The sequence below is a fragment of the Heterodontus francisci genome, chromosome 7 (assembly GCF_036365525.1).
Source record: "Heterodontus francisci isolate sHetFra1 chromosome 7, sHetFra1.hap1, whole genome shotgun sequence".
In the NCBI taxonomy this organism is placed as follows: domain Eukaryota; kingdom Metazoa; phylum Chordata; class Chondrichthyes; order Heterodontiformes; family Heterodontidae; genus Heterodontus; species Heterodontus francisci.
This window is the reverse complement of record NC_090377.1, coordinates 58,309,093-58,330,792: the sequence shown is the minus strand read 5'-3', so window position 1 is coordinate 58,330,792 and position 21,700 is coordinate 58,309,093. Positions and strand designations below refer to the sequence as shown.

At 39.5% G+C, this 21,700-nt stretch overlaps 1 protein-coding gene and 1 long non-coding RNA gene across 4 annotated transcripts in view; one reads left to right on the top strand and one right to left on the bottom strand.

The window, feature by feature from the left end:
* The window catches only part of LOC137372005 (uncharacterized), a 46,868-nt gene that overhangs the window by 5,948 nt on the left and 19,220 nt on the right, over nt 1–21,700 (bottom strand). Inside the window, exon 2 of the long non-coding RNA XR_010975333.1 lies at nt 625–769. This is a non-coding gene — a long non-coding RNA (uncharacterized lncRNA). The remainder of the gene's footprint in view (nt 1–624; nt 770–21,700) is intronic.
* Nucleotides 1–21,700, top strand: part of psmd14 (proteasome 26S subunit, non-ATPase 14) — a 149,728-nt gene that overhangs the window by 117,348 nt on the left and 10,680 nt on the right. For all 3 annotated transcript variants that reach the window (XM_068035245.1, XM_068035246.1, XM_068035244.1), the window contains exons 7-10: nt 3,083–3,190; nt 12,020–12,094; nt 19,495–19,620; nt 19,796–19,858. In XM_068035245.1, coding sequence (XP_067891346.1) covers nt 3,083–3,190; nt 12,020–12,094; nt 19,495–19,620; nt 19,796–19,858 — 372 coding nt within the window. The remainder of the gene's footprint in view (nt 1–3,082; nt 3,191–12,019; nt 12,095–19,494; nt 19,621–19,795; nt 19,859–21,700) is intronic.

Below are 21,700 nucleotides of genomic sequence, written 5' to 3'. Positions count from 1 at the left end.
TTTTTGAACAATTCTCACTCAATCCCTTAAAAATCACTTCAACTTGTTAACTGTAACTTCTAACTCTACTGGTCAGTAGTTCCCAGATAGGTCTCTTGACCCCTTTTTAAAGAGTAAGTTATGCTAGCCATGTTTTTAATTCTCAGGATTCCCTCTTAAATGTAGTTAGCGTACAAAGATGGCAGTTCAAATTTCACTAATTTCCCACCTCCTCCAATACTAAAGGGTTCATTTTTCCACATCAAGAGGCTGTAAAAAGAATATTTCAATTATAAAATAGCAGAATTTGATTCTGCCCCTTCTGAGCATTTAAATTACATTCTGGGAGTGCTTTTCAATTGCAAGGATGGTGACATTTGCTAAATAGTCATTAAAAATTCTTGGCATTTGGTTGCAGAATACTAATTTTAAAATCTGTCAATGATAATTGGTCTTATAAAAGTGATAAGTTGAAAAGGGGCTTATTCTTTCGTTCTTGAAGAATTCTGCAATATCCAAAAGATTTTGTGCCCTCAAATATGGTTTATTGGACCTATATATAGTAGCTTGTCCCTTTAGTGCAGTAATATTTACAGATATGTGTATTCTTTGACATGAGCTGAGGCTAAGATAGACGGGTCTTACCGTAGTTACAGCAAAATCATTGGATGCTTGAAGTGGTGGAGGTGATGTGAAGGTTGGTGGTGAAGACCAGAAATAGGTTTATTTTTGAAGGAGAATATTCTCATCTGCTTTGGAAAACGCCTTTCTATTTGCTCGCTTGCTGAAGCTGAAATAAATATTATTGACATAAAGCTACTTAAACATCAAGAATAGCTTTATTTGTGTAATTTTATATTTAAAACATTTTAAACTTTATTTGTGTTTGCCATCATCTCTTTTACTTCCTTTATTTGTCTCTGTTCTTTCTAAGTTTTGCCCAGTACCTTTTTTCTCACTATTTTAACTTCAAAATCTTTTATTTGTCTTTCTTCCTCCCTGCTTGCATTGGTCATTTCGCTAGTTGGAAGAAACTTCTAAAAAGAGACTTAATTGGCTAAAAGCTAATTTCAAAAGTTGGTTTCCAGCCAGTTTAGCTCCTGAAGATGGTTGAGGTTGATGAGATCAGCTAATGGAAATTGGATGAAAAGTAGGGTATGCTTGGGCCCAAGAGTAAATTGATTTCAAACCCCTGCAAACTGACTTGCCTGAAAAAGTAAACTTGTCAGCAAGGAGGGAGAGTCAAATTACAACTGGCAAAATACAAATAAATTTTCTTAAGTCATGACTGTATTTTTAGTGACCCATTCAACTGATTTAGCATTTTCTGTGGGCAGTGGATGGTATCAAAGTCATTTTTTGAACAACATTTTAAATTGTGTTTTGATTGCATTTGCCCCAGAATTATTGTTCACATTATCTTTTGTAAGGGGTGTTTACCCCATTTTTTGACATGAATCACTCTACCTACTCACTCGATGGCAAACAAGGTTGCAGAATTAAAACAGAAATTAGGATTAAATTATTGGATATTTTATGAACTTGGAAACAATCTTCAACTATTCTAACAGTTTGTGTGTGGCCCATTTCACAAATATCTGGTTATAGATAGTATGGGTTTGGTTTTATTTTTGTATTTGTCCTAAATATTCATATTTTATTACAATTGGGAATATTCAATGTCTATGGAGTACTGAGTTACTGTAATAGTTAATTGACTAAAATTCCACTATACTTCTAATCTAGTGAACTAATTCTGTTTCTAGATATGCTTGTGCTATAAATCAGCATCTCTATATTACAGTACTCTGCTATCTGTTCCTGATAAACAACATTTTCAGGGTTCGTAAACTGAATTTGAACTGAATATTTCATATGCTTATCTTAACCCTTAAAAATGGTGGTTGTGAAAATGTGATTTAAAACAGATAGTACTGGAGAAAGATGAACTGGATTCACCTGGGATGATGTGTACACATATCTCGGGTAAAATGAGCTAATAAGGGCTTTATGACCGCAGTGATTGTCCATGCATTTCTCTGTGGATGAGTAGTGTTCCCTCTTACAAAACAGAAGCTGATTTGCTCCGACACTAGAAGTCTTGAGCTGGAAAAAGATTGCTTCCAGTGTCACCAGAGAGAAGTCTTGTTGTGGGTTAAGGTATTTAGATGGAGACAGGGTAGAAACCTATAATTTCATATAGTTGATACATAAAAAGGAAATTTTCTCATTTATTTTTATTTCAGATAGATTTCAAATATTGTAGCTCAAATGGAATATTTGGGGAAAAAAATCAGCATTTCCTTTTATTATGTATGGATAGCATTGGATAGGTTATTACTGTCTAATACTATAAATGTATCCATATTAATATTTTATTGAAACTGTAAAGCTAGCTAGCTACAAAGTAACCTGTCGTGAATCACAGATGACCTTGCCTTCAGTTTATCATGCTTTGTTTTTGTCCTGATTGTGACACTGATGAGGGACATCTTAATCTTTCAGACAAGGGACAGACTCTTTACTTGAGCAAGGTAAGCAAAGGCATATGACTAGAGTAGAATGCAAGAGGGAGTTCCTTGCTGGCTATAATTTTGTTGTCATTTCGAGTATTGTGATCATTTCATTGATCTGACAGGGCTGGGCTTTCCATATAATCCCTTAGCCTGTGCTCACTTTCAGTCTTATTTTCTCCCTGTCATTCATATTGATTAGATGGGATCTGGCTGGTAAATATATGTAAGAGCAATAGACTATTCAGTTATTGTATCAAGATGAAAAGAATGAATTATATTTTGTTCTTCCCAAAAGATGTGGGTTATAAATAATTCTTCAGATAACTGGGCAGTAAGATGAGCAAGCACACTTTCATAACTATATATTCCCTCACTGATGTTCCATACAAATTACATTTTTAATTGATGTCACCTTGCATTACAAGTTATAAAATGGTAGGCTGATGGCACAATCAGCAGGAAATTCCTTCTGTTTGGTTTTTCATTAAGTCTTTGTCTGGATAGGAGCCAAAGCCAGATGTGACACCAAGGTTTTACCATTCTCTTAAACTAAAATGGAATGACTTTTCTTTCCTTTCTTCAAATAGGTTGTTATTGATGCCTTTAGATTGATCAATGCGAATATGATGGTGTTAGGACATGAGCCAAGGCAAACAACTTCAAATCTCGGTCATCTCAACAAGCCATCTATCCAGGTAAACCTATCCATCAGTAAATTAGCATTTCAGTTTATATGGCTAAAATGGGCAGTTCTTGAGAATGCAGATTTTATATTTTATCAAAGTATTTACTGAAGAGGAAAATTGGATCCTTTATATTTAAAAGGTCTGGTTTATGTCAAATCAGCCATAATCCTTAGCAATGTCCTCTAAATTTTTTTTGTTGTGCAGCCTACTATTTAAATTTTTTTGCGTGGCCACACATGTGCATTATGTTAAAGAGACAACTTTTGAGCGGCCTGCATGGTATCTTCTGGGTTGCTGCGCGTGCGCACAGTTTACAGAGAGCATTGCTCTTTAGTCCTGTGTATATTGCGCTAATAACACAACATTCGGGCCTGACCATTTCAAATAACGTAAAAAATCCGTATGACACTGTTTTTCTCAGACTTTGTGATTTGCAAGCCCCAATTAATCACTGCAATGAGCAAAGACTATTAATGCTTTGTAGTACCAACCATAAAGATCTGTAGGGGATCTCGGCTTATTGTTTTAAATTGTACTTCGATTGAAGTCTATAAAACAGTCAAAGATAATGAGCAGAAGGTGTGCCAGGGGTTTTGACTGGGCAGAGACAAGCCCATACATGCATGTTGCAGGAGAATAGTTCCCTGACCCTTTTATGACTGTGCCGTAATGATCTCTCTCGTTAATTTCATAACATTATTCCAAATCATTACTACAGGAATGGTATTCTATAGATAGACCTAAATCAATATACAAGTATTTTTATGCCCTTTGAAATACATTTAACTGCATCTGTTACCGAAGAAGGGATATCCGTCTAAGGATGCCCTGCAGTGTTCAAAAAAGGTCAATTTTAAAAATTAAAAAAAAATTATTCCCAGTTCAAGGATTTCTCCATGCAGTCCAGGTGACACTAATTTTAGGTAAAAGTATTTGATATGGACATGTTCTGGTAACATGACACAGGAAATAATGTATTGAGCAGTCACAATCAGAATTTGTGGAGCACTTATTCTCGGCCTGTTGTGTGCTCTTTGTTAAGGTGTGGCAAAACTCAGCGGCAACAACGTTAGGAAAACAAAATAAAAAATACCAATCAGCATGTATAAACAAAATTACAAAAGTTGATGTTGGCGAGCAGACATATAAACTAATTAAACTAATTGATTTCCCTCTTTAATAATGGGGAGGAACCATGCTATTAGAGGGAATCTTAACCAGTATTTTTTTTTATTTTTTATTTTTATTTTAGAGATACAGCACTGAAACAGGCCCTTCGGCCCACCGAGTCTGTGTCGCCCAAGAACCACCCATTTATACTAACCCTACAGTAATCCCATATTCCCTACCACCTACCTACACTAGTGGCAATTTACAATGGCCAATTTACCTATCACCTGCAAGTCTTTGGCAGTGGGAGGAAACCGGAGCACCCGGCGAAAACCCACGCGTTCACAGGGAGAACTTGCAAACTCCACACAGGCAGTACCCAGAATTGAACCTGGGTCCCTAGAGCTGTGAGACTGTGGTGCTAACCACTGAGCCACTGTGCCGCCCCCTGAGCCACTGCCGCCCTTGATCAAATTCAAAAAACGATGACTAATATTTTTCTTCTGCTGATTTTAAAATGTACACACTTGTTACCACACATTGACACAGCCCTTATCAAAGTCATTAATGACATCCTATATGACTGTGACTGGTAATCTATTCCTTCTCGACCTGAATGCTGCCTTTGACACTATTGACCACACCCTTCTCCAACACACTCCTCAGTTGTCCAGCTGGGTTGGATTGCCCTGATTTGATTTCTATCCATCCCATCGTAGCTGGAGGATCACCTGCAATGGATTCCCTTTCTGCTTCCACATGTTGCCTCTGGAGTCCCTCGACTATCGATTGTTGGCCCCCTCCTATTTCTCATCTACATACTGCCCTTTGGCAACATTTTCCAAAATCACGTTAGCTGCCACATTTACAGGGACAACACCCAGTTCGTTCTCACCACCACCCCTCTCGACGTCTCCACTGCCTCTGATTTGTCTCACTGCTTGGCTGACATCCAGTATTGGATGAGCAGAAATTTTCTCTAACTAAATAGTGATGCCTGCCATAAACTGTGCCCCTTAGCCACCAACTCCATCCTTCTCCCTGGTCACTGTCTGAGGCCAAACCAGTCTTTGCAGCCTTAGCGTCCTATTTGACCCTAGCTGAGTTTCTGACCCCATATCCTCTCAATCACCAAGACCACCTACTTTAACTGCTGTAACATTGCTTGCCTCCATCCTGCCTCAGCTAATTTGCTTCTGCAATGCTCATCCATGCCTTTGTTACCTCTAGACTCGACTGAATCAGTACTATCTTGGCTGGCCTCCCACCTTGCGCCCTCTGTAAACTTGAGCTGATTCAAAATTCTGCTGCCCATATCCTAATTCACCCACCACCTGATACTCACTCATATTGGTTCCTGATCTAACAATGCCTCAATTATTTATTTTTAAAATCTCATCCTTGTTTTCAAATCCTTCTACGGCTTCTCCCCATCTTATCTTTGTAACCTCCTGCAGCCCTGCAACCATCTGAGATTTCTGCAATTTTTTTTTTTCTTTTGCTCCACCCCTGGTGGCCATGGCTTCAGCTATCTCGCTCCTAAGCTCTGGAGTTCCCTCCCTAAACTTCTATGCCTCTATACCTCTCTCCTTTTAAGATGCTGTTTAAAACTTACCCCTCTGACCAAGTTTTTGGTCACCTGTCCAAATATCTCCTTATGTGACTCGATGTTTAATTTTGTTTAACAATATTTTTATGAAGCACCTTGGGACATTTTCCTATATTAAAGGTGCTATAAAAATGTAAAGTTGTTAGTAACACCTTAGCCAGGGTTATTTGGTTGATGAGAATGATTATTTCGAGACGTCACTTTCACTTTTCAAGTTAAGTCAATTAAAATTCAGCCTGGTGCTGTGCAAGTTCAGTTAAACTCTCTCGGAGCCATTATAGATCTCAATCTTTTTGCTTGTACAACTGCTATGGTGTCATGCAAAATACCAAGGGACCTTAGTAATTGAAGCTTTTTTTGTTCTTTGTAAATCTTTGGCTTGAGCCCCAAGATAGAACCATAGAAAAATTACGGCACAGAAGGAGGCCATTCAGCCCGTCGTGTCCATGCCGGCTGAAAAAACTAGCCGCCCAATCTAATCCCACCTTCCAGCACCTGGTCCATAGCCTTGCAGGTTACAGCACTTCAGGTGCATGTCCAGGTACTTTTTAAATTAATTGAGGGTTTCTGCCTCCACCACCGTTCCTGGCAGTGCATTCCAGACACCCACCACCCTCTGGGTGAAGAAGTATTTCCTCATCTCCCCTCCAATCCTTCTACCAATCACCTTAAATCTGTATCGCCTGGTAATTGACCTCTCCGCTAGGGGAAACAGGCCCTTCCTGTCTACTCTATCTAGGCCCCTCATAATTTTCTACACCTCGATTAAGTCACCCCTCAGCCTCCTCTGTTCTAAGGAAAACAACCATAGCCAATCCAATCTTTCCTTGTAGCTGCAACTTTCAAGCCCTGATAACATTCTTGTAAATCTCCTCTGTACTCTCTCCAGAGCAATTATGTCCTTTCTGTAATGTGGTGACCAGAACTGTTCGCAGTACTCCAGCTGTGGCCTAACCAACGTTTATACAGTTCCAGCATTACATCCCTGCTTTTGTACTCTATACCTCGGCCAATAAAGAAAAGCCTTCTTTACCACTCTATCTGCCTGAGCTGCCACCTTCAGGGACCAGTGGACATGCACTCCAAGGTGTCTCACTTCTCCCGTCTCAATATCCTCCCGTTTACTGTGTATTCCCTTGCTTTGTTTGCCCTCCCCAAATCATAACCTCACACTTCTCTGGATTGAATTCCATTTGCCACTTTTCCACCCACTCAACCAAACCATTGATAGCATGCTGGAGTCTACAGAGCTGTGCTCTTCAGTATCAACTACACGGCCACTTTTTGTGTCATCAGCACATTTCCCAATCATACCTCCCACATTTAAGTCCAAATCATTAATATATACCACAAACAGCAAGAGACCCAACACTGTGCCCTTTGGAACGCCACTGGAAACCATGGTACAGCAAGTAATTAGAAAGGCAAATGGAATTTTGGCATTTATTTCAAGGGGGATGGAGCATGAAGATAGGGAAGTCTTGCTACAGTTGTACAGGGTGTTGGTGAGACCACACCTAGAGTACTGTGTACAGTTTTGACCTTATTTAAGGCAGTTCAGAGAAGGTTCACTAGTTTGATTCCTGGGATGAAGGGGTTGTTTTGAGGAAAGGTTGAGTAGGTTGGGCCTATACTCATTGGAGTTTTTTTAAAAAATGAGAGGTATTCTTACTGAAACATGTAACTTTCTGAGGGGACTTGACAGGGTAGATGCTGAGAAGATGTTTCCCACATGAGGGAATCTAGAACTAGAGGGCATACTTTCAGAATAAGGGATCTCCTATTTAAGATGGAGGTGAGAAGGAATTTCTACTCTCTGAGGGTCATTAATCTTCAGAATTCTCTATCCCAGAGAGCAGTGGAGGCTAGGTCATTGAATATATTCAAGGCTGAGTTAGACAGATTTTTGGTCTACAAGGGAGTCGAGGCTTGTTGGGGGCCGACAGGAAAGTAGAGTTGAGGCCAAGATCAGATCAGCCATGATCTTATTGAATAGCAGAGCAGGCTTTAAGGGCCGAATGGCCTACTCCTCCTATTTCTTATGTTACCTTATTCCCTAGAACCAAATCTAACAATGCCTCCTTATTGGACTGAATACATACTGATGTAGAAAATTCTCCTGAGCATACTTTAGCAAATCTATCCCAGTCCATATAAGGAAACTTAAAGTCCCCCCATTATAGCTACTCTATTGTTTCTGCACCTCTCTGTAATTTCATTGCAAATTTTTTCCTCTATATCTTTCCCAATAGTTGGAGGCCTGTAGAATACATCCAGTAATGTAATGATGCCTCTGTTGTTTCTTAGCTGTTATCAAATAGATTCTGTCCTTGACCCTGCTAGGACATCTCTCTCCAGCACTGTAATATTCTCCTTAATCAACACAGCCACCCATCTTCCTTTCTTTCCTTCTCTAACTTTTCTGAACACCTTGTATCCAGGAATATATAGTATCCAGTCCTGCCCTTTTTTAAGCCAGGTCTCCAATATCTCCACATCAACATACTCCTACGTGGCTGCCTACTCCTGCAGTCCACCATCGTATTTACCACACTCTATGCGTTCACATACATGCACTGAGACCCTCCATGGGCTCCATGGATGAATAAAAAATATAAGGAAACAATTGAGGATCAGGAAAGAGGCAGGCACATCAATTTAAAAAAAAGGAAGGCTGGGGTGGGAATTGGACCATTTAGGGAGAGACAGGATAATACCACAGGTAACGATAGAGAGGTGGCAGAAATATTAAATAATTATTTCGCTTTGGTATTTAGCAAGGAGATAGAACAGGTAGATGCGACATTGAATGGTGAAATGAGTAATGAAATAAATGGAGGGAGAGGAAGGAAGAAGGAACCCACATGGGTCTTTTCTTATCAGCGTCTAGTTGCTTGTCCCTTTACTGCAGAGCAAACAGATACGTAAGCACAGGAAGGGTGGGCCTGTCACATGACCATCACCCAGTGATTCAAGCACGGTGGTTAGTAGGGTATATTCCCTCTTGCAACTTAATTAGTCCATTTCTGAGAATCCCCTTCTCATAGCTAAGGTCCCATGGTTCAAGTGATTATCTTTGAGTGGTTCACCTCTACCAGTTGAATACCTCAGGTAATGGCCTTGATGCCTTGCTAATGGAAACAAGATAGGTGGTTCACTCGGATTCTCCAAGTCATTGTCCTTGATGGGTCTGTGCAGACATGCTGTCTCCATCGCAACATATTAGAATGTAAGGTACAGTGATTTAAATTGTGGTAGCTATCTTTAGCTGCAAGCATCGAGACACCTTAATATTTTTTTAAATTCAGTTCGGGTTTCCAACTGGTGGATTAAAAATCATCATTTAACATAAAGCATGTTTTCGTGACAATGAAAAGGGTATAGAGGCAGTGAAGAGGATGTAGAGAAGATTTACAAAGTTGATGTCAGAAATCATAGGGATACATATCAGGAAAGAGTGAACAGGATGGGTCTCTCTTCTCTTGAATAAACAAGGCTGAGGGGTGGCATAATAGATTTCTTTAAAATTATGAAAGGTTTTGATAGAGTGGATACAGAGAGAATGTTTCCACTTGGGGGGGAAACTCATAACTAGAGGCCATCGGTATAAGACAGTCACCAAGAAATCCAATAGGCGATTCAGAGGAAACATCTTCACCCAAAAAGTGACGAGAATGTGGAACTCGCTACTACAGGAAGTGGTTGAAGCAAATAGTGTAGGTGTATTCAAGGAGAAGCTAGACAAGCATATGCAGGAGGAAGGAATAGAGGGTTATGATAGATTTTGATGAGGAAAAATGGGAGGAGGCTCGAGTGGAGCATAAACACCAGCATGGACTGGTTGAGCTGAATGGCCTGTTTCTGTGCTGTATACCTTATGTAATCCTATGTAATACTTTAGATCTTAATTGTATTCGCTGTTACTCTGGCCCCTAGTATTACCGTACTATTTCCTTCTCTAGTGCTCTCTATCTCTCCCATACCTTGGTTTCACTAAATTTACCTCTTGATTCCCACACCCTTGCCAAGTTAGTTTAAACCCTCCCCTATAGCACTTGCAAACCACCCTGCAAGGACATTGGTCCTGGCTATGTTCAGGTGCAATCCATCTGGCCTGTGCAGGTTCCATCTCCCCCAGAACCGGTCCCAATGTCCCAGGAATCTCCCTCCTCTACCAGCTGTCCAGCCACACATTCATCTGCTCTATCCTCCTATTTGTATTCTCACTAGTGTGTGGCACCAGAAGTAATCTAAAGATTACTACCTTTGAGGTCCTGCTTGCTAGTTTCTTTCCTAGCTCCCTAATTTCTGCCTGTAGGGCCTCATCCCTTTTTCTACAATTGCTATTGGTACTGATATGGACCAAGACCGCTGGCTGTTCACCCTCCCCCCTTAACTCTGCAGCTGGTCAGTGACATCTTGACCCTGGCACCAGGGAAGCAACATACCATTCTGGATTTATGTCTGCGGCCACAGAAACGCCTGTCTGTTCTCCTAAATATAGAATCCCCTGTCACTATTAATTGTAATTAAAATTGTAATCAACTTAAAATTCCTACCTAGGTATTCTCTGTGTAATTTCTACATTTAATACATATTAACGATTTAGTCTCCCAAAAATTTACATTTTAATTGCACTTAAAAAGTCTAATAATTTTATCTATGATCAATGTTATGCATCAAAAAGTTAAGGTATATGAGCCTTCATACCATTGTACTATAGTTTCTTAATTCTGTAATGAGCTGAATTGTTTTTTAGTACATCGTCTGAGTAGAAACGTCATTTCATAAAGGAGGAGCATGCATGTTTAATTCAAAAACTATTTTTTTATACTGTACAGCTGAAGACATTTATTTCTAAAGGAAATTAGTTTTTTTGGACCACTCTTCATGTTGCATATATTCTGCAACAAATTAAAGATTGACTTTGCTTAAAAAAAAAAGGCAAAAAAATAGGGAGGGGCTCAGACTAGTACAGGAGGGATTTACTGTAATTCTGGACAAAAATATTAAAGACAGCAATGATTTTTTTTACGGGTGGATTAGTGAATTTACTCGTGTTTTTTTTTAAAGAATTTCCTAAAATTAATTAACTATTAAAAATTACACTAATCTTTATTTACACATGGCTTGCTAGTTCTGTCAGTGTCAATATTTTGACCTAGTTCCTGGTTCTGTGATTGTAGCAACTATGGTTGCACGATAGATATAGACAGCTGTACCATTTTATTTGTAAACAGAGATGTATGTGAATTATGGATTCCAGTTACAAACGTAACAGTTAATACATTAGATTTTTGAATTAATTTTAATTCAATAAAAAATTGAGAGTATATTGCTCTTTTTTTCCCCTCAGTTCCCTCCTCAGCAGATTTCTTCCATCATTGGATTTTTGTAGGCTGCACACATTGTACAGTTAGGAACTGTCTCTGCTTCAAAACATTTTAAAAAGCCTTGTATGAGGAGACTGGACAATTTTCTCAGCGTTTCTGAGATTACCTTCTGAGAAGGTAGTTATTTTTCACCTTTTTATTGAAGCATATCATGGAATAGTGCATTTGATTTCCCCCACTTCAGAGCTCCTTGCCTTGATCACATTGTTGTGAGGAGGCACAAAGCTGAGGCTGGGTGCTTCGTGTGACAAAGGAAAATTAGTGAGGAAGTTTCCAAAAACTCCACTCAATCAGCATCTAACATTGATTCAGAGGGGTTACAAGTATGACCTGGTGAGGCAAGGCAGAGTTTATCCTAAAATACAATCAACATACTGATGTATTTTTCAGGTAAACCTTTGTAGTCAAGATTCTTCTGAAAACATTCTTCCATGTACGTTAGTGGAGGAGATGGAATTTTTCTTTCAAATGAGTTTATGAATGAACTCCACTTTGAGGATTATTTTCAAATCTGGTCATAATTGACTGTGATATTGTAAATTTGATGTGAGAAGCACATTGTGACTGCTTATAAAATGTGTTTGTACAGCAAATTGTTGCCAAGTGCACCTTCTGTCAATTTTATTTTCAGCAAACAAGTTGAAACAACCAGATTATACAGGTTAGCTCAGTTGTGTCGATGTGCCCATTTCTATTGTTCAGTTATGATTTTTGTACTTTTTCTAGGCTTTGATTCATGGATTAAACAGACATTACTACTCTATCACCATCAATTACCGGAAGAATGAACTTGAGCAAAAGGCAAGATTAATTAGTAATCCTGGTTTTATATTAAAACATTTTTGATTGACAATTGTTTTACTATTGGCGCGTCATGGTGCATTTAAAGTATCATCTTAGAATGTCAAAAAGTTAACTGGATTGCCTTTAATCACAATTCACATTTTCCTAAACTATCTAAGTAGGCCATTATATAGCAGCTACGACATAATGTAAAAGAACTATAATAGTTGCCATAAGAATGTCCGCAGGCTTTATGTAGTATCATTGTCCTGACCAACTCTTGAGTTGATGTAGCACCAGTGAAACAGTCCAGTTGTACTGTGAAGGAAAAATCTCAGCAACACTGCAACTTTAAGATGTTTTCATGTACAACAAAAATCGTATCAAGTCATACAATGATATAGGACAGAAAGAGGCTGTTTAGCCCCTGTTCTTTCCCCATAGCCCTGTAAAACTTTCCCTTCAGGCATTTATCCAATTCCTTTTTGAATCCATCAGTGGAAAAGATAAAAGCCAACTTTGTTTTCTCCCCTTAGTTGCCACTGTTGCTAGGCTACAATTGCACTTGTATATGGAAAGAATTTCTATGTTACTCAGTTGCACTTTGATTTTCATTTTTTTCTCAGTAACTGTGCCCTTTAATGTATAATTTTTGGGTGTTTTATTTATTTTCATTGTGTCACACATTCAGAGTCATAATGACACAGAAGGCAGCCATTCGGCCCATCAAGTCCATGCTGTCTCACTGCAGAGCAATCCAATCAGTCCCATTCCCTGGCTTTATCCCCGTAGCCCTGTAAGTTTATTTCCCTCAAATGCCCATCCAATTTCCTTTTGAAATCATTCATCATCTCCATTTCCACTACCCTCATAGGCAGAGAGTTCCAGCTTATTCCCACTTGCTGCGTAAAAAAGTTCTTCCTCACATCCCGCTTGTATCTCCTGCCCAAAACCTGAAATTTGTGTCCCCTAGTCCTTGTACCGTCACCTAATGGGAACAGCTTTTCTTTGTCCCCCCTATCCAAACCTGATAGATCTTGCACACCTCTATCAAATCTCCCCTCAATCTCCTTTACTTCAAGGAGAACAACTCCAACTTCTCCAACCTAACCCCTCATCCCCGAACCATTTTGCTAAATCTCCTCTGCACCTTCTCAAGGGTCCTCATGTCCTTCCTGAAGTGTGGTGACTAGAACTGGATGCAACACTCTAGTTGTGGCCGAACCAGAGCTTTATAAAGGTTCAGCATAGCTTCCCTACTTTTGTACTCAATACCTCTATTTATGAAGCCCAAGGTCCCATCTGCTTTGCTAACTCTATCAATATGTCCAGCCTCCTTCAAAGAATGAGAAACATGAACCCCCAGGTTCCTCTGTCCCTGTACACTCTTTAGAACTGTGCCATTTAGTCTATATTGCCTCTCCCTACCCCTCTGCCAAAATGCATCACCTCACACTTCTCTGTATTAAATTCCATCTGCCACTTGTCTGTCCCTTCTGATAGCCTATCTATGCCCTGTTGCAGTTGATTGGTATCTATGCCCTGTTGCAGTTGATTGGTATCATCTTCACTCTCTGCCACACCTTGTACCATCACTGGGAGTGTCCTTACATGCTCCCTTGAAGCGGGATGTCACATTTGCAACTCCCCAATCATCAGGCACCTCCCCTGTATTGAGGGAAGATTGGAAGATGATGGCAAGCCCTTCTGCTATCTCCACTCCCACTTTACCAACCTGGGATGCAAGCCATCCAGAGCAGCTGACTTGTCTACTCTAAGCATCGCCAGCCTTTCCAGTACATCCTGCCTATCATTTTTCACCCCATCCATTACCTTGACCATCTCTGCTACCAATATTTTGTCAGTAGCCTATTCCTTGGTAAACACCGATACAAAGTATTTATTAAGTATTATAGTCTAGCTCTGTACCTCTAAGCATACATCACTCTTTGCTTCTAATAGGCCCCACCCCACGTCTGACTACCCACTTACTGTTTACATGCCGGTAGAAGATTTTTGAGTGCCCTTTTATGTTAACTGCCATTCTATTCTCATATTCTCTCTTTGCCAGTCATATTTTCCTCTTCACTTTCCCTCTCAACTTAGTGTATTTGGCCTGGTTCTCACTTGAATTCACCTGACATGCATCATACACCCTCTTTTTTGTTTCATCATACTCTCTATCTCCCTCGTCATCCAAGGAGCGCTGGCTTTTGTTCCATTACCTTTTGCCATTGTTGAAATGTACCTAGCCTGTACCTGAAACGTCATCTCCTTTAAAGATCCCCATTGTTCCATTACAGTTTTTCCTGTCAGTCTTTGGTTCTATTTTACCCTGGCTAGATCCCCTCTCATCCCATTGACGTTAGCCCTCTTCCAATTTCCAGATTCTGCTTTAGATTGCTCCTTGGTCTTCTCCATTTCTAATCTGATCCTTATGATACATTGATCCCTCTTACCCAAGTGCTCTCCCACAGACATTTGGTCCACTTGGCCCACCTCATTCCCCAGCATCAGATCCAGCCATGACTCCTTCCTAGTAGGACCGACAACATACTGGCCAAAAAAGTTCTCCTGAACACATTTCAAAAATTACTCCCCATCTCCTTTTACTCTGGCATTATCCCAATCGATATTTGGGTATTTAAATACCCCCAATATCATGACTCTAAAGTTCTTGCAATCTCTTTGATTTCCCTGCGTTGCAACTCTTTACTGTTACCTCCTTTGTAGTCCCTTACCATTGGTGCCATGGTCTGGACTGGACGCCTTCAAGTTGTTACCACGCCCAGCAGTCTCCAAAGTTGAATACCAGTTTGTTAGTGGTACACACCCTGAAGACGCCTACACTTCCTGCCTCTTCCTACTCTTCCAATGGCCACCCATCCACTATCCTGAACACTCTCTGCCTGTGGGGTGACCACCTCCTGGAAAGTGCAATCCAGGAAACTATCCTGCTCCCTGACGATCCACGGTGACTGCCCCTCAAGCTTGGAAATCCTGAGCTCAAGCTTAATGGCCGATGTGAATTATCTACATACTTTGAAGTCTGTTTCTGGTTATTCCCTATGATTATTGCCTTCATTAACTCCCCACAAGGTTTGGTGTTAAGATCTGAAATTATTGTAGGTTTTCCTTTTAGAAGAAGATGAAGAATAGTTGAAAAATTAAAAGTATTCTGTTAAAAGAGGAGGTTTTGAGCCTAGATCACCACGCCTGTACTGTTTAAGCCCCAAAATAACCTAGGGGCATAGCTATCCTGCACTTGTGACAAAAATGCAAGCATTCTAGGTCAGACAGAGGCTCTGTGTGAGCTGTTGAGACACTCAGAATTGAATAGAACGAGATCTGTGACCAAGATCTCCATGTCGACTCCTGGAGCAGGCGTGAAAGGATTGGTGCAGTCAAACACAACTGAAACAACCTAATCATCAATTCTTTATTTACTTCAGCTCTATTGAGTCCTGCATTATGGTGCTTGACTTGTTATCTTAGTTTCTCAGTTTTAATAAAGCTGGAATAATCCAGCTTTAATACAGGATTTTTAAAAAATTAGTCATCCAGGTATCTGATGCGTGGAAACCTATCAACATGCTTAAGAGTCCCCAAATCAAATGTAAAAATTAATGTGAATGAACTTTCTATTTGTATGCTGTGAAACATGCTTTCTTCTACATAGTAATGCACCCTATTCAGTTAAGCCTAGAAAGAAGGTGAATATTGGTAAGAACCAAGTTTACTAGGGGTAAGGTTAGTGCTAGCTTCACCCAAAGTTCTGAATTAAAATGGTGCAATGCAGATAGCAGCTTTTGGATGTGGATTCTTTTGTTTAAATGCTATGGAGAAGTTGAGGATGACAATGCAACACAGTGTCAAGCCAGTAAAGGCATGTCCTGTTCATAACTTTAAACATGGACTGTATCCAGCATCAAATCTTCTGGAACTGAATTTTCCTTTATTTAAAAAAAAATGAACCACAATGGATATTAAAAGGGCTGCATAAGATATTTACCGTGGGCCAGGTAACTTTTGCAATTGAATGACCATGGGTGGAGTGCCTTCCTTGAATAGGCATACCAAGACAAAACCATTTATGGAATTCACACCTCCTATTGTTTGTAGTCCTACCCAAAAATCACTATCTATGGACTCCTAGACTCACTATATCCAAGCTCAAAACGTAACAAAGAGAGCTGTAAGAAACCAGTTAAATCATAAGTAGGTATGAATGGCCACCATCCATCCTGCATCCCCCCATCATTCTGGGTGGACAATAGGAGTATTAATCAGGTGGTCAAATGACCGAAACTAAACACAGATAACGGATTTTATTACTCCAAGCACCAGGGACAAACTAGTCAGTCAACAAACAGTTGCAGAGAAAGCTGACCATCGTGCCTTAAAAAAACTGGAGGTTGTAACATCTTGAGGTACCTTTTCAAGTCCACCAGCACAGAAAACCGACCTGGTAATGAGACTACAAGCAACTAACTTTGTGACCTGCTGAAAATCTACCTCTTCCAGAGAATCTTGCAACAACTTCGATATATGACTCCGGCTATCGAATCCACCTAACTACAGTTCAGGAGTGAAACTACCTTCTTCACCAGGCCTGCACTGCATGCCTTTTCCCCAAGACGAGCCAAATCACGTGATTTACGAACTATTCCTTTGTTTACAATTGGTAAAAGTGCACTATCCTCTTTAATGGCTTTCTTTCTTGAGTGCGTGTTTGTGTGAGTGGTGAGTGAGTGAGTGTAGCGTCAGATTTTCGCGGTAAACGTGTGAATAAAAATATTCCTCTTTCTTTAAACCTATGAAAAGTGTGCTGCTGGTTATTCAAATTGGCCATACACTCCAGGGTTAAAAAATGCACACATCTTCCTTGTCAAAAACACACTGATTACAGACAGTAATGGGAAATGAACTGGGGTTTCGGTGTTCTCTCAATTCTGTCTGTAACAACATTCACAGAGATTATCTTTGTGACTTTGTCTAGGGCATTCTGAAAGTTACAAGCATATTAGAAGTTAGACCTAAGGGATTTTAACTGCAAGCTTCATAAAAGATTGGCATGGAGCTGGGCGATGACAATAGGTCCAAGAACCTTATAGGGGGAAGGGAGATTAAAAATGGGCAGTAATTGGAGGGAAGAGAAGGATGGAGATGGGTGATGAGAGTAGTTTTGAGAGGGAGACCAGGTGGTGCCTCAGCAAAGGGTGTATTTAACAATGTCAGCAATAGGGCCCAGGAAAAGTCATTTTGCACTGTTTCAGCATTAAAGCTCAATTGTCAATTGTTACATTAATATGGTATTCTAAAACCTCTAAGCAACAACATTTTTAATAAAGGGAGATAAAATAAGTAGATGAAGCAAGGGAGTGTAACTGAGATCCTTCATCCTTCTGGTTGTATATTTAGGACCATCTACCTGAAAGGGCATTGGTTTGTGAGATCATCTGGAGCTGAGTGCATAGAAATCCAGCCCCTCAGTGACCGATCTATGCCTCCTGGTTCTGTCACCGCGCAGCAATTTGGAATAATGTGAAAATACCTTGGATTACTGGGTCTGCCAATCTCATCTCCAGATAGATTGCCTTGCAGCCAATTCAACCCCAAACAGCGCTCACTTTCTTCCCTGCCCCCAAGAATGCATTCTACCCAGGAAGAAAGTCATTAAACAACTAATAACCAAGGGCTTGACCATTTGGTAAGTAGATACCAGTAATTCTTTCTGAGCAGCATGCTGAACGCTGCAACTTGTCTTAAATGTGTTATTGTTTTGCCCCCATTTCCTGACTGCTGCATCGACATACACACACCATCAAATGGTGATTTCACCAATTGGTGAAAAAGAGCTTACGCATTGCCAGCTGTTTAATCCAACTACGGAGTTAATAGGTGATTCCAATTTGGAAGAATTCTGTCCTGAGTCACCTCGTTTTATATAACTGGATTTGAATTGGCACTCTTGCAATGAGATCCATATTGAATAAATGAGTTCAATGGTAAACTATTTGGAAATTATGTCGAACAATTCAAGGCTAATAGCTGAAGTACAATATAACCATTCTTTCTTTTGGGCCTCCTTATCTCGAGAGACAATGGATATGCGCCTGGAGGCGGTCAGTGGTTTGTGAAGCAGCGCCTGGAGTGGCTATAAAGGCCAATTCTGGAGTGACAGGCTCTTCCACAGGTGCTGCAGAGAAATTTGTTTGTTGGGGCTGTTGCACAGTTGGCTCTCCCCTTGCGCCTCTGTACAATATAACCATAGTGTTTGAATAAACACCTGAAAAATTTTGCTGAGCTAATTCATATAATAGGTGTGACAATGTACACTTTAAGGATAAATAATTTCACAGACCTATTAAGCATACATTGGAGAATATATAAAATTTTGGTCCACTGACCATCCGCCTCTCCCCATTTCTCTCTGGGTGCATTCTCTTAACATGTTGATCATCTAAAGCTCAAAATCAGATACTGCTGGAACACTTTCAAAATCAATCAGAAGGCTATTGTTTTGCTTTTATTATCAAATAGACGAGTAATACATTTGAAAATACTTGGCATGGTTTGAGAATACTAAAGACATTTTTTTCAATGAATTTGTATATCCTCAAGAGATACACCTCCTGCACATGCTTCTTTTCACCTTTCATATATGTTATGGTAAAGAGAAGGGTTTATATGCACTTGACAAGATGATTGTGGTATATTCTGATATGAAATCCTATAGGACAGATGTATATTTGTCTGTGGGTTATCTACATTTTAACCCATGATATATGGAAGTGGCCGTTTGGAAATTAAGATAATCTTTGAATTATCTCGCAATACTATTTCCTTTTTTTTAAACTGACAATGAACCCAAAGAAAACTAGTAAATGGAGTCACAGTAATGCAAATATTATCACCTGGAAGATTGAGTTATTATTGCGCCCATGACCCTTGGAGCAGAAATGTAATGGAATGTTTGGGATTGCCTTGCTTAGGCCCTTCCTTCAGCATATTGTAGTCATGGGTACAGAACAGCAGATCTAAATTAAGGAAGAATGCACATCAGAAATGCAATCTTCATGGATTTAATATCAGTGTAATATATGAACATCACAAACTTAACACTCACTAACTGAAAAAGCTCTTGCAGACCTACCATTCAGATATTAATCACTGGGATTAGTGGGCCACAGTCTCTTACAAGTGGCTCTGATGGGAGTTGTGGGCAGTTGGATGTATTGAAGTACCATCACATGATGGCATAGTACCAGCTTGCCACAGGGTAGAATTTTAATTGTCAATTGTGCTAGATTTTCAAATGACTATTACAGTTGATTAATTTTTAAGATTTAAAGTTATGCTGAAATCCTGTTGCTTAATAAATAGACTCTTCTCTTCGGTTCTGTTCTCTACTGCAGATGTTGTTGAACTTGCATAAGAAAAGTTGGATGGAAGGTCTGACACTTCAGGACTACAGTGAGCATTGCAAACTTAATGAAACTGTTGTGAAAGAAATGCTGGAATTGGCCAAGAACTACAACAAGGTAGCAAAGACCAATAATGCTAGAGAACTGTAACCAATCTATACTAGTAAAATTGTTCCATGCCAAAAATAGTTTTACCCCTTGCTTCTATTTTTAAATGCTATAGTAAATTGCCTTAAATGCTTTGCTGAGACAATAATAAACTCCTACACTTCAATATTTATTTCCCTTACAGGCTGTAGAGGAGGAGGATAAAATGACTCCAGAACAACTAGCAATTAAAAATGTTGGGAAACAAGTAAGTATGGAATGTTTGAATAACAGAGCAAGTTTTTCCCATAATCAATTTAATCATAATCAATAACCAAGATGAATTATGTTTGTGTAATCCTGAGTTAATTTGGAAACAGCATAAGTAAGTATATTAATCTTCATATAGATCATCTTTGGTGTTGCTCACAGGTAAAATGGGATTTGAAGTATGATTGTAATGATTAGCCTTGAGCTTAATTAGTCCTTTAAGCTGACTGCTAAGTTACCCCTTGGTGAACCATAGATATTTTCTGCAAAGAAGCAGAACCTTGGGCCCTACAAATCTGTGCCAGCTTTTGTAAAAGCAATCCAGTTGTCCTGCACTCTTCCTGATAGCTCTTCTTCCAATGTTTATTTGCTGTTTCCTCAATAGATACATGGCCTTTGTCTCAACTGCTCCCAGTGACAAAGCATTTTGTGCTCTTAACAAATGTCTGCATGAGAAAACTTCTCATTCCCTCTGTCATCATGCTCATGAATTGCTTCCCCCTTGTCACTGACTTGCCAACCGGAGGAAATAGTCTTTCCCTATTCACCCCATCAACACCATTGATAATTTAAAAATAAAGTTGTATTAATTTCATCTCGGGCTTCTCTGGTACTGTAAAAGTAATCCCTATATCACAAATCTCGTATAACCATGGTTTCTCATCCTGATGAACCTACAATGTATGTACTATCTCTGGTTTTGGTGCCCTTTCTATGATTGGGTACCCAAAACTGCATGTGGTATTCTAACTTGTGGTCTAGTCATTGCTTTGTACAATTTTTGTTTATTTGTTCTTTGAATGTGGGCATCGCTGGCAAGGCCAGCATTTATTGTCTATTCCTAATTGCCCTCGAGAAGGTGGTGGTGAGCTGCCGCCTTGAACCGCTGCAGTCCATGTGGTGTTGGTATGCCCGCAGTGCTGTTAGGGATGGACTTTGCTCTTGTACTCTATAGCCTTGTTTATAAAACCCAGAATGCTACTCGTCTTTTTTCCCTCTGGCTATTCTTTCTATACTTGCACTTCGATAAATTATATAGTCACATGTCTAGGCCATATTTCCATTCATTGTGTGCTCCCATTCTTTGTTGTTTTCCCCCAAAATGTGTTACCTGATGCTTCTTTGCATTAAATTGCATTTTCATTCCACTAACCTGTATTGTTCCTAAATATTTTATAGTGCTCCTTGCTGTTTTCCAAACTCCCCAATTTTATGTTGTCTTCAAATTTTGATATTGGACTTCCTACACTAATCCCTATGTTACTGCACTTTCACCCCTCTCCAATTTGAGCAACACCCAATTAACCTTTTTGATTTCTGTCTGCCAACCAACTTTCCATTCACATTGCTAAATTTCTTCTTAAACTAGATGTTTGAATTTTTGTAACAAGCCAATGAGATAACTCAGCAAATGCTTTCTGAAGATTCAAACAGACTACATCTATTGCATGCCCTTTATCTGTACAGTTATTTCTTCAAAAAAAACATTAAATTTGCTAAACATGACTTGCCTATAAAAAGAAATCCTTGTTAAGATCTCAATTATCCTAAGATCGCTAAATGCTCACTAATTTGATCTTGATTTATGGTGTCTAAAAGTTAGCCTACAATTGATATTAGACTAACTGGTCTTTAGTTATCCAGTTTATCCTTCTTTCATGCCATTATCCTGACACAGTTTTGTCATGCTGGGCTCCCACCTGCCAAGAATGAGGCACATTAATTTTGTCATGAACATTGATTTTAAACTGTTACTGGAGTGAAGAAAGGACGTGTTAAACAGATCAGCTGTGGCTGGAAAAGACATTTGCATATTAACAGACGGTGATTGGAAGAACAA